General features: G+C 40.9%; 1 protein-coding gene across 1 annotated transcript in view; it reads left to right on the forward strand.

The window, feature by feature from the left end:
- The first annotated feature begins 248 nt into the window (after positions 1 to 248).
- The window catches only part of PCCB (propionyl-CoA carboxylase subunit beta), a 92535-nt gene continuing 79032 nt past the window's right edge, over positions 249 to 13751 (forward strand). Inside the window, exons 1-5 of the mRNA XM_025448943.3 lie at positions 249 to 483; positions 3329 to 3448; positions 4242 to 4310; positions 7347 to 7403; positions 9168 to 9281. Of these exons, the coding sequence (XP_025304728.2) occupies positions 256 to 483; positions 3329 to 3448; positions 4242 to 4310; positions 7347 to 7403; positions 9168 to 9281 (588 nt within the window). The 5' untranslated portion in view covers positions 249 to 255. The remainder of the gene's footprint in view (positions 484 to 3328; positions 3449 to 4241; positions 4311 to 7346; positions 7404 to 9167; positions 9282 to 13751) is intronic.

Below are 13751 nucleotides of genomic sequence, written 5' to 3' on the forward strand. Positions count from 1 at the left end.
TGGAGGGGGTGGGACGACCAAAGTAAGGGTCTAGGTAGCCAGAGAAGAGCAAGGACTAAGTTCACATCTTCCGTGCAGCAAAGACAGCACAAGAGCTGAGGACCAGGGCTATCCCTCTGAGTAACGACCTAGCGCGGTCTGGGGTCTCGAACTCCGGTCCTCAGCGTAAGCGCGTTCAGATGTCCAACCCCTACGCTCCCTACTTCCCACAGATGCTGCGCAGGCGCAGACCCCAGTGTGCCACGCTTGACGCACATGCGTACTCAGGAGAACCGGTTGGGGGCTGGCCGCAGAGCAAAAATGGCGGCGGCGATGCGCGTGGTGGCGGCTGGAGCAAGACTCAGCGTTGTGGTGAGCGGTCTCCGCGCTGCAGTCCGCGGCCTGTGTAGCCAGCCCGTCTCGGTTCATGAACGCATCGAGAACAAGCGCAGCGCCGCGTTGGTGGGAGGAGGCCAGCGCCGCATCGATGCGCAGCATAAACGAGTGAGTCGTGCGGGGGCCCGGCCATCCCCTCAGCATTCGCGACCTATCACAGCGTGCGCAGCTCGCGACGCCCCAGTCCTTTCAGCCAATCAGCGCGATGCCGGGGAGGGGCGGGTTCACCTTGAGTACCTACCTGTTGCCTTTCACCGAGGGGCAGGTAGAACGGGGAGAATAAGTACATTGTGCTTTATTACTCTCCGCTTCCCCTCTGGATTTTTGGTGGGAGCTGCCCGGGTCCCAGACGGCTCACCATTGAACATCTATAAACTTTAGGACTAGTTACTTAATCACTAGGAGTCAGTTTATTGTAAGAAGATAGCAGTACTTCTCCCCTCACAATCTTATCGCTAGAACTACGGAAGTGATGATAGGCCCTTAATTGGGGGGGAAAAAAAATCTGTTTATTCTTCTCATGCCCCGTAAAAAAAAAAAAAAAAAAAAAAAAAAAAGGTTTATTCTTCTCATGCCCCGTAAAGTTTAAATTACTATTATTACTTTTTAAGATTTTATTTAATAATGAGAGACACAGAGGCAGAGACCTAGGCAGAGGGAGAAGCAGACTTTGCGGGGAGCCTGACGTCAGACTCGATCCCAGGACCCCAGGATGACGACCTGAGTCAAAGGCAGACGCTCAACCACTGAACCACCCAGGAGCCCCAAGAGTGGTAAATTCTTGCTCCATTATGGAAGCTGGAAAACAGAGGCATATGGCAGGGGAAGTAACTTGGGCAAATTCTCACATTAGTCTGGGACTGGTGTGTGTGGGAAATTTGTGGAACCTCTACCCCACAATGCTGACTGAACGCCTTGAGGGTTTTAGTGTGCAACGATGTGCTGGATAGGAAAGGTGAGCGTTGGAGGCAGGGAGGTTTCGGAGGCGAGACAGCTGGCCTTCAGAGATATGCTGGGTGGACCATTTAGCAGCAGGAGAAACTGAGACCCAGATCCGTGACCCAGGACTTGAAACTAGGCTTAGGCGGTGCATCAACTGACGTGTGTGTGAATCTGGACCAGTGTGCTGGATGAGTTAAATAAGCAAGCTGGAAGGTGCAGAAGTGAAATTCTTAGAGGTGAAGGGCGCCAAGGCACAACTGCCAAGTGTGTGGGGGTGGTGAATGGAGTGGGAGGCTCAGGTCTTCAGTGAGGAGATTTGAACTAGCCCTTTGGTGAAGTCTAAATTGAGTGTTGATTTTGATGTTATAAATTGGAATTTGACAAGAACATGGTGACCGTTCCTTTTTGACAAGTTAATCGCTCGGAATCAGTTTATTCTAAAGAGAAGATAGTAATAATTCTTGACCCTTGGGAGTGAGATATAAATTTTGTTGAGTATGGGGCCACCTGGGTGGCACAGTCCTTGAACCTCGGACTCTTAGTTTCAGCTTAGGTCGTGATCTCTGGTGGTGGGATCAAGCCCCAAGTCTGGCTGCATGCTCAAAGGAGGGACTGCTTGATGTTCTCTCTTCTTCTGCCCCCCACCCCCCACCCCATTGTGTATTCTCTCTCAAATAAATAAATCTTAAAATTTTTTTTTTGATTGAGTATGTGGTGCCAGGAGTGCTTTCCTTCCCTCCCCTGGGGTGGTTCTGTCTGGGTTGAAGGAATATTTACATCATCCTTTGGAAATGCCTGTCAGTGCTCTTGTGAGCTCTTTCTATTGGGGCTCATTGCTGAATTCCTCCCTGGAGCATCACCCCACCTCTTCCTGGGTAGACCCTACTGGCTTTAGATGCAGGCTCAAGAAGCTATTTTTCTTCTGCCAGAGCTGACTTAGGAGGCTGACTTTATTTAAATCACTCACTCCACCCCCTTTTAAACAATTTTTTGGCACTACTTCCATAGGACAGATTCCCAGAAATGGAATTACTGGGTCAAAAGATAGGAATATATTTAACACTCTAATATGTATTGCCAGATTGCTTTGGGGAAAACTTAATTCTACTTTACACAACAGTGTATATGATTGTCTATTTGTTTTAAAACAACCTCACTGGCTTTGGCTACTTTCTTATGAGAAAAAAAAGAGCCAATTTGAGGTGGTTTTTCCCAAGGGCAGAAGGAGGGTGGAAGACCGTGGGCCTGGGTGTTTAGCTTGGTCCAAGGGTTTGAGAGTCCAAGCAGCAGAGGCTCCTGATAAGTTGAAGGTTCCAACCTTACCCCCTCTAAGCAACTTTTTTTTTTTTTTTTTTTTAACTCCTCTCAAGTGAGCTCTTTACCTCGCTCTGTCCCACTCCTTTTCTACTCAGCCACTACCTGCTGTGGGGCTGTCTTGGTATCATAGTTTCATTGTCAGTGTGGGGACCCTAAGCAGAGCCTCTAATGTGGGATAGTAGGAGAAGCCCTTGGAGGAAGCAGAGAGAAGAACCAGGAAGTAGCCCTGGAAGTGTCCTTGGGGTTGGACACTAGTGAGGTGAGTTTGTATGGAGTTCCCTAGAAGAAGCTTTGTGACTCTGGGGGTGTAGCCTCAGACCCTTCACTAAACCTACTTTAGTTTTCCACCTACTTTTCCATTCTTTTTTTTATTGCTCCTTAAGTCTCCAGTGAGTGTGGAACTAGTTATCTTGTTCCAGGGTCAGGTTCTCCCTACCCCTACTTTTCTCCACCTTTTCCTCCCACTTCTTATTTGCCTTCCCCACTTGGTGACTTTTGGAGCACTCTGCCCTGATTTCCTTACTGACTGAAATCTACCGATCCTGTATTTTGGGCAGGTTGAGGGAATAGAGGCTTTCATGATGGGTGAAGGAGCAAACCCTGTCTTCCTGGCCCTCTCAGCGCTCCTTGCTTACTGACTTTGCCTATAATGACTTCACTGAATGGTTTTTTTGTTGTTGTTGTTGCATTTTAGGGAAAGCTAACTGCCAGAGAGCGGATCAGTCTCTTGCTGGACCCTGGCAGTTTTGTGGAGAGTGACATGTTTGTGGAACACAGATGTGCAGATTTCGGAATGGCTGCTGAGAAGAATAAGGTATCTTTTCACAGTGGTGGTGTGAGCCTCTAAGTTGCATTTTCCAGCTGTGGACCTACTGGCCTTACCCACTGGATGAATGAAGGCCTTCTGGAACTCAGAGCACATTTAATAATTTTCAAGTCTGGAGTCTGAAGTTGCAGGAGTGCCTTTGGAGAAGCATTATTGGGCCTCCAGGTTCCCCTAGTTACCTTTGTCTACAGAATCACCAACATTTCTTTTTTTTTAATTGGGTGTTCTTCACGGGTATTCAGAATTCTTTGGACTCCCTTGTGATCAGTTTTCCTCAGGTCTGCATATATTCTGTTAGTGATCAAAGATTTATGAACTTGGCAACAAATCAGCTGGCTCCATTTGAGTCATTATGGGCCACACAGTATTCCTGGATTCCAAGCAAAATGATAGGTTTGCCTTAAGCTTTGGGGGTAGGGTATGTGGCTTTGTAAAGTTACCATGTGTCATTCTATGTCCCTTCTCCTTCTCGTGGCATTGGGTATTGGCAGCTCTAAGGGAATCTTGATTATTTTGCTTTTAGGAAGGAAGATGACCTCTAAATATAGTGCCCTTCACTGCTGTTCATGAAGCAGTAGCCTTGTGATTGCTCTTACATACCTGAGCAGGGAAAGGGGAGATTCCTTCATCTTCCTGATTCATATTGAATTTTAAGAAATTTTGGGTGGGCAGTTGTGTTTTTGTGTTTTTGTTTTTGTCTTTCACTGCCAAATTCGTTAAAAGACATATTTGGGTATTTGTTTTTTTTTTTTTAACTCTTGTTTTTCTATTTTTCTGCTAGTTTCCTGGAGACAGTGTGGTCACTGGACGGGGCCGAATCAATGGAAGATTGGTTTATGTCTTCAGTCAGGTATTTAATAACTCCCAATAGGCTGAGTTTTCCTGGAGGGTAGAGCCAGGAGCAAAAGGCATGAGAAGAATGCAGTTTTGGGGAATGAAAACTTGCTTGTAGTAGGGGCAGATGAGGGATTTACTTTCTATTTTTCAGTGCATATGTCCAGAGTATTATAGTATGTGTTTTTTCTTTTTCTTTTTTTTTAATTTATTTTTTATTGGTGTTCAATTTACTAACATACAGAATAACCCCCCGTGCCCGTCACCCATTCACTCCCACCCCCCGCCCTTCTCCCCTTCCACCACCCCTAGTTCGTTTCCCAGAGTTAGCAGTCTTTACGTTCTGTCTCCCTTTCTGATATTTCCCACACATTTCTTCTCCCTTCCCTTATATTCCCTTTCACTATTATTTATATTCCCCAAATGAATGAGAACATATAATGTTTGTCCTTCACCGACTGACTTACTTCACTCAGCAGTATGTGTTTTTTCTTAGGGAGAAATAGAATTCTTTCCTTGGAGATGATCACAGGGCAGGAATCATGTAAAGAGTACCAGGAATCAGGAGTTTATTCCAAGTGAGTGAGATTCCTCTTGGCAGGTTGGGTGTGTGCCTGGAAAGGAGCCATGTCCTGGGCAATGTGTGAACTGAGAGAGTGCTGTGAATGTAGCCTGGGTGAAAGGGACTAGACTCCAGGAACTGCAGGTTTTGGGTTTCCATGAAAGTGTTAGAATAAGTTTTCATTAGGCTGCATAAAGACAGATATGGTTCCTTCACACTGAGACCATAGGAGAATATAGTATAGTAGGCAGAATAATTGCTCCCCAAAATTTCCAACTCCTTATTCCTGAAGCCTATGAACATGTTACCTTACATGGCAAAGGGTAATTAAACTGCAGATGGAATTAGGGTTGCTAATTAGCTAGCCTTAAAAGAAAGGAGCCTGAGTTACACAGGTGGGCACAGTATAATCACAGTGGTCCTTAAAAGAAGGAGAGGTAGAAGTGGAGTTCCAAACAATGTTCTGTGGGAAGGGCTTGAGCTGCTGTTGCTGGCTAAGGAGATGGAGGAAGGAGGTCATGAATGAAGGAATGCAGTTGGTCTCCAGAACCTGGAAAAGGCAGGACAAAAGATCCTCCCTTGGAGCCTCCAGAAGGGCGACTAACCATGCTAACCTTGCGTGTATCTCAGGAGGCCCATGTAGGACTTCTGAATTACAGAACTGTGAGAGAATAAATCTGTGTGCTTTAAGCCACTGAATTTGTAGTAATTGTTACAGTAGCTAATAGTTAACTAGCACTATACTATTTTGGGTTTAATTGATTACTCTCTGCCCTCCCAGGAGGTGGACATATGCATATAATTCTAAATGTTTAGTTCTTTTTACAGATCTAAATTTATAAAGGTTGTTTAATATTACGGGTTTAATATTAAAATAACTGTTTGGTGAACTTTAAATGTATGGTACTTAGACAATACTCATTTACTTAATGAATTACCTTTGAAATGCTTTAAAACTGTGTTATAAATGGGTCTACCAAATGCTTAACTAGAAGAAATGATCCCTCCTTTTTGTAATTTATGAGAGCTAGGCAAAAACTTGTACAGAAGGAACTATTAATAAGATAGCTAGAACAAAGAAAGTTATTGCGCTTTCTGGACTCAACCTTCTAACTATTGAGCAGATAAAAAAATTCACTAAATTGATACTTTTGATCACCTTTTATGCCCATAGGATAAGGTAGAGTGGGGAGGGGGAGAAGGCTGAGCCAGAGTTTCTGCCCTGAAGGAGCTATCATTTTGTAGATAGAATGGGGCAGGAGTATCTTGAGTAAGATAGGGTAAGAGACGTTCTGGGCAAGTGCTGTGGGTTCAGGACAAGGGATAATCATGTTCAGGCTTGAGGGATGTTTTAGGGGAAAATGGAGCCTTTGAAATAGGCCCTGAAGGATACTAAGGGTGGGGAGTGTTGAGCCAGTTTTCATGTAGTGATCCTCAAAATGTTAATATCCACAGTTACTTTTTCTGGGGAACTTCTGCTTTTCCAGAGAGGCAGCCTCAGTCTTTTGCTTGATAATTGGCCACAGGTATGTTCAGGGCGAGAGGAGTTGGGGGAAAGGAGGGGCCAGTGCTGGCTCATCATTCAGTGTACAGATTCCTCATTTCATCTGTTATTAGCCTTACTTTCATCTTCTTTTGCCGCTGGGGATTGTGAATCAGAGCCCCTCTGGTGAAGTTGCTTTAGAGAATAAACCTTCTTTCCTCTTCTTAAGGTGAAGGAGAGGCCCTGTGGGGTCCAGCTGCTCCTAATTGAGACCTTCCATCAGTCTGCTTTTCACCTCTCCTCACTCCCCATTTTCCATGGTTCCTGGGTTGTCTCCTCCTTGTGGTTACTCCTGCAGTATATAGGCTTCCATTTACTCCCTCTAAGTCATATATTCTTCTTATGCTTTCGTTCCCCCTCGAGATTGTCTAGTCTCTCCTCTGCCATTGTTTCCTCTTTCCTTTTTGTCCTCCTGGGCTAAATCTCTTTTTAATTCCCTGCTATCTTTTTTTTTCCTCTTTCTTTTTCTTTTTTTTATTCCCCCGCTGTGTTTTTGAGATAGTTAGGAAGAAGGTCCTTCCTACAAGAAGCCCTTTACATCAGAAGGTAATGAAACTCCATAAGCCAGAGGAAGAAGTGAAGGCTCTGATTGACTTTTTTCATCTCCCTTGTCAAATGATAGGTGCTTTCTAGTAATAGAAATGCCTGACTGTTTGACATCTATGTAACCTGATTTTTCTGGTTAATTCTTCATGAAAAATTTTCCTTTCTTTAGAACTGTGACTCATTTTTGTAGAGCAAAGACTGTCTTTTGCTTTTGACAAGATATGAAATCCCTTTAAGATATAAATTATTCCATAGAATAGTGAATAAAAGAAGACTATTTCTAATTTTTTGCACTTCTGAAAATCCTTCAAAAACTTTTGGTTAAGAGTTTCTCATTTCCTCCTCTGCTCTTTGTCCCTGGCAGTCACTGTATTTTATTTGTTGATTTATTTTCTTTTTAGGATTTTACGGTTTTTGGAGGTAGTCTGTCCGGGGCACATGCCCAAAAGATCTGCAAAGTAAGTATTTCATATTGAAAATGTAGTTCTTTCATCAGTCACATGGTATATATCAAGTATTGAGGTGCAAGACACTAAGCTGTGTATGTGGGATGGATGCTAACACAAAGATCCCTTCAGTTCAAGGCAAAAGCCAGTAATATTTTTTTGTATCATGGATCCCTTTGGCAGGCTAGTAATGATTTATGTGCATGAAATATGTAGGATTACAAAGAATTAAAAATATTTTTTAAAAATCACATTTGTAATATACATGCCTTCTAATTCCTCAAATTACAAGATTTAGTTGTGGATCCCAACTGCTATAATTTAGAGTAGGTATGAGTGAAAATGCTATTTCAAGATATCTGCAACAACTTTAATGTGATATAAAAATATCCGTGGTTTCTATGATGAAGTCACAGGTATTTCTAATAATGTGGATTTTTTTGCCTGTATTCATTTTTTAAAAGATTTTATTTATCTATGAGACACACACACACACACACACATACACACACACACACACAGTGGCAGAGACACAGGCAGATGGAGAAGCAGGCTCCATGCAGGGAGCCTGATGTGGGACTCCATCCTGGGTCCCTAGGATCATGCCCTGAGCCAAAGGCAGGCGCTAAACTGCTGAGCCACCCAGGGATCCCCTGCCTCTATTCATTTTTAAAGGAAATGCTGAAGATCAGCTAGAGTTAATAAAGATGTAAATTTTTTCCCATTCAATGTATGGATGAAATCTATTCATAGACTTCTTGAGGTTCTGAGGACCCCAGGTAAAGAGCCTATGGTCTCAGTGGAGAATTCAGGTACTAAAAGATACAGAGCAGTGCAAAGATTGATTACATCATGGCATTTTAAAAACACAGCTAGTGATGAAATACTCTGGAGATGAATAAAGGTGTAGATCATATTTGGAGAATTTTGTAATAAAAGGAAGACTTGAGTATTAGTAGCTGGGGAGAGCTTCCCTGTATAATGGAAAACCTGGATTTTAGACATGGTCTTGTCATGTACTTCTGAAACCTTTGTAATTTTTCTTTTTACTGCCTTTGTTATCATGGTTAAATGGATAATATGGAAGTGAAAGTGGTTTGTGAACTGGCAAGAGTTATTAGGAATGTTACTTATTAGGCTCTGAACTACTGACCCATGAGGAAAATATATAGGTCATTACAAGTAAAAGCAGGCCTGGGCCTGGCCTCTGGTTAAGAGATGGATCGACATGTACTTTCACAAAAATAATTACTTTGCTATTATGTCTACTGTCAGTTCTTTCAAAAGAGTAATGGGGTCTAGGACGGAGTGGTGGAGGTGGTGGTGGTGGCAGTGGTGGTGGTGGTGGCAGCGGTGGCAGTGACGTCTTGTCTGGCTGGCTCAGTCAGTAGAGCCTGTGCTTCTTGATCTCAGGTTCATGAGTTTTAGCCCTATGTTGGGCATGGAGCCTACTTAAAAAAAATTGGGGAAAAAGTTGGCTACTGGAAAATACTATAGCTGGGCCTGTGGCTCTAGAAATGGTTGTCATGTGCAGTCTTCCCCCTGATAGTGGGAAGTTGTTTGGCTCTTGGATGCCTGAAAGGCTTTAATCGGCCCTTAAAGTTTTGGTTGTCTATCTTCAATGAAGGTACTCATCATGGGAATGAAGCTGGTGTAAATGACTCCTGTTTTGAAAGTGCACTTAGAACATTTACCAGAAAATACCATGGTACTTTATAAATTCTGTTTTTGATAACAGGATTAGTTGTTTCATAAAGGATTTCTTTTTTATCTCAGATCATGGACCAGGCCATGACAGTGGGGGCTCCAGTGATTGGACTGAATGACTCTGGGGGAGCACGGATCCAAGAGGGAGTGGAGTCTTTGGCTGGCTATGCAGACATCTTTCTGGTGAGAAACCTATTAATAGAGTATAGAGACTAAAATAGTACAAGGCTTAGTTTTCTAAGCTGTGTCCTGGCCACAGCTTCCCTATCTCTACTCCTTGTTCTCTGCTGTGTGTCTGTTCTGTGGCTTCTTCCTGTGTCACTGGGGAAGGCATGCAAGGTGGATGAAAGGCAAGAGAGTAGGAGAGGTTTTTTTTTTTTTTTTCTCACAACAGAGAGCCACTCCGGGGAAAACAAAATTAAAGATCGCTTAGAAATTCACCTGATTTTTTTTTTTTTTTTTCAAAAGCAAGGGACATGGAATATAAAGTGTTAACATGAATTGATTTGCTAGAATTAGGAATTAAAAAAAATGCAGTGCTTTTTGTTTTGGTTAAAACACAAGGTCATTGTATGAAGTTCAAGTTGTCATACAAAGGAGAAAAATTAGCCAAATCCCACCATTCAGAAACATTTGATGAACATCATTTCAGATATCTTTCTGCTTACTTACAAAAATGAGAAAAAAATGAAAAACAGAAAAGTAAATTAAATGTGTTAATTGAAATAGGAAGTATAAGAAAGTAATTGAGATTGAGGTGAGGGAGAAAGACACTGCCAGATGGAAACTTGAGAAAAAGGACAGATCTGCATTTCTAGGGAGGGGAGGAAAAGGGGGAGAATGCAGGAAAGAGACAAGCAGACGTTTTTTCTAATCAGGCCAGCTATTCTTGTCATCCCCTGACCTGCAGGCTTATCAGTGTTCTATCCCTGTCTGCTACCCTTTACAATCCATCAGAAGAGTGTGTATTTATTTTGTGTAAGATCCTCTGCTAGTTGTGGAAATACTTATATTCACTGGGATGCCACTTTGTAGATCTAAAACCTACTTTTTAATCTTTAATCTTGAGCTCCAGGAATAACCCACCGGGGAGAATTAGCTCTTTGGGTGGCATGGTCAGAACAATTTAGGCTTGGAAGATCTCCATTGGCCCCTGCCTGGAAGTCATGCCCTGTGTTAGAAATGAAGGAAAGGAAGCATGGCGCTAAGAGAAGTCGCAGTAAATCACGTTTTAGTGCTTATCAGGATTTGAGAATATCTCCTACTCTAACCAGTCTTTATGAGTACAGGCTGCAGGAGTTGGGTTTTGTTTTTAGGAGGTGTAGGCTTCAGTGACTCTAATAAATTATTTACTGAGGTGCCTGGGTGGCTTAGTCTGTTAAGCATCCAACTCTTGATCTAGTTCAGGTCTTGATCTCAGGGGTTGTGAGTTCAAGCATTGTGTTGGCTTTGGAGCCTACTTAAAAAAAATCTGCTGATGCTGCTTGTCATTTCTACACCTACAGCCACCTCCTTCTGCCTGTACTGTTATTTAAAATTTTTTTTGTAACTTTATTTTGATAGAATTTCAAACTTAATATAAAAATTGCAAAATTAAAAAATTAAAAAAAATTGCAAAAATAGTCCATATGTCCTTTACCCAGATTGATCACTTGTTTACATTTTGTCCATTTGCTCTATTATTTCTCTCCATATGTATATATTTGCAGCATATATCCCTTGGATTTAGTGTTTTTGTATTCTTTAGGTAAATACTGGCTAGTATAATTACTAGATCATAGAGTAGTTCTATTTTTAATTTTTTGAAGAACCTCCATACTGTCTTTCACAATGGCTGCACAAGTTTGCATTTCCATCAGTGGTGCACAAGGGTACTTTTTTCTTTATATCTTTGCAAACACTTACTGTTGTGTTTTTGATTCTTTTTAAAAGAGATTTATTTATTAGAGTGTGTGCGTGCATGTGCACAGGCAGGAGGGGCAGAGAGAGAGGGGAAGAGAATCCCAAGCAGACTGTCTGCTGAGTACAGAGCCTGACATGGGGCTTGATCTCATGACCAGAACTCCTGACCTGAGCTGAAACCACGAGTCAGATGCCCAACTGATTGTGCCACCCAGGTGCCCCTGTTGTTTTTTTTTTTTTTTTTAATTTTCACTACTGGATAGATACAAGGTGGTATCTCATTGTGGTTTTGATTTGTATTTCCCTGATGAGTGATATTGAGCATCTTTTCATGTGTCTCTTGGCTATCTGGATATCTTCTTTGGAGAAACATCTGTTTATGTCTTCTGTCCAGTTTTTGATTAGATTATTTGTTTTTAGGATGTTGAGTTGTATCAGTTCTTTATATATTTTGGATACTAACCCTTTATTGGATATATCATTTGTAAATATCTTCTCTCATATCTTAGTTTTGTTGGTTTCCTTATTTTGGTATAGTCTCAATAGTTTACTTTTGCTTTTGTTTCCCTAGCCTCAGGAGACCTATCTGGAAAAATGTTTCTATGACCAGTATTGGAGAAATTACTGCCTGTGCTCTTTTCTAGGACTTGTATGGTTTCTGGTCTTAAATTTAGGTATTTAATCCATTTGAGTTTATTTCTATGGATGGAGAGAGAAAGTGATCCAGTTTCATTCTTTTACATGTTGCTGTCCAGTTTTCCTAACCCCATTTGTTAAAGAGACCACCTTTTTCCCAGTGTATATTCTTGCCTTCTTTATTGAAGATTAATCGACCATATTGAGTTTATTTCTGGGGTTTTTGTTGTGTTCCATTGATCTATGTGTCTATTTTTGTGTCAGTAGCATACCATTTTGATTACTACAGCTTTGTAATATAACTTGAAATCTGGGATTGTGATACCTCCAGTTTTGTTTTTCTTTTTTTAAGATTGCTTTGTCTACTTGAGATTTTTATGATTGTATACAAATTTTAGGATTATTTGTTCTAGTTTGGTGAAAAATGCTGTTGGTACTATAATAGGGATTACATTAAATCTGTAGATTGCTTTGGGTAGTATATGGGCATTAACAGTATTTGTTCTCCCAATCTATGAACATAGAATATCTTTCCATTTGTGTTTTCAATTTCTTTCATCGGTGTTTTATTGTTTTTAGAGTATAAGTCTTTTACCTCCTTGGTTAAGGTTATTCTTAGATATTTTATTCTTTCTGGGGCAATTGTAAGTACACTATGTTCTTAATTTCTCTCTCTTTTTTTAATTTTTTTTTTTTTTAAGATTTTACTTATTTATTCACGAGAGACACAGAGAGTGAGTCAGAGACCTAGGCAGAGGGAGAATCAGGCTCCCTATGGGAGTTTGAGAATAGTTACTAACTCCTCTTTCAGTGTTTGTTAGTATTCACCTGTGAAGCCATCTGGTCCTGGACTTTTGTTTGTTGGGAGTTTTTAAAAATTATCTATTTAATTGCATTGCTGGTGACCGGTCTGTTGAAATTTTCTATTTCTTGTTCAGTTTTGGTAGATTATATTTCTAGGAATTTATCTATTACTAAGTTGTCCAGTTAGCATGTAATTTTTCATAATATTTTGTTATAATTGTATTTCTTTGGTGTTGATTATTGTTCATTTCTGATTTTTGAGTCTCTTTCTGATAAGTCTGGCTAATGGTTTACCAATTTTGTTGATTTTTTTTTTTTTTTCCCAAAGAACTAGCTCTTGGTTTTAATGATCTGTTCTTTTTTTTGTTTGTTTGTTTTATTTCATTCATTTCTGCTCTAATCTTTATTTCCTTCTGATTTTGAATTTGTTTTGTTCTTTTCTAGCTCCTTTAGGTATAAGGTTAGGTTATTTGAGATTTTTCTTGTTTCTTGAGGTAGGCCTGTATTGCTATAAACTTCTCTCTTAGAACAGCTTTTGCTGCATCCCAAAGATTTTGGACTATTTTCATTTTCATTTGTCTCCCTGTATTTTTTAAATTTTCTCTTTGAATTCTTGGTTGACCCATTTATTATTTAGTAGCATGTTATTTAACCTCCATGTATTTATGTTCTTTCCAATTTTTTTCTTGTGGTTGATATCTAGTTTAATAGTGTTGTGGTTGGAAAAGACACATGGTCTGACTTCAATCATTTTGAATTTGTTGAGACTTGGGTTTTTTTTTTTTTTAAAGATTTTATTTATTCACGAGAGACACAGAGAGTGAGTCAGAGACATAGGCAGAGGGAGAATTAGGCTCCCTATGGGGAGCCTGATGCAGGACTCGATCCCAGGATCGTAACCTGAGCCCAAGGCAGATGCTCAACCACTGAGCCACCCAGGTGCCCCTCTTGTGACTTGTTTTGTGGCCTAATATGTGATCTGTTCATAGAATGTTCCATGTGTGCTTGGGAGTGCCAAATCCTAGTCAGTAGGCCACAGGGATCCATCCATATGTACTTGAAAAGAAAGTGTACTCCGCGTTTTAGGATGGAATGTTCTGATTATATGTTAGATCCATCTGGTTCAGTGTGTCATTTGAAGCCACTATTTCCTTGTTGATTTTCTGTTTGGATGATCTATCCATTGATGTCAGTGAGGTGTTAAAGTACCCTACTATTATTGTTTTGCTATAGATTATTTCCTTTATGTTTGTTACTAGCTTCTTCATGTATTTGGGTGCTCATGTTGGGTGGGTAAATATTTACAATTGC

This window comes from Canis lupus, chromosome 23, assembly GCF_003254725.2.
Source record: "Canis lupus dingo isolate Sandy chromosome 23, ASM325472v2, whole genome shotgun sequence".
NCBI classification, from domain to species: domain Eukaryota; kingdom Metazoa; phylum Chordata; class Mammalia; order Carnivora; family Canidae; genus Canis; species Canis lupus.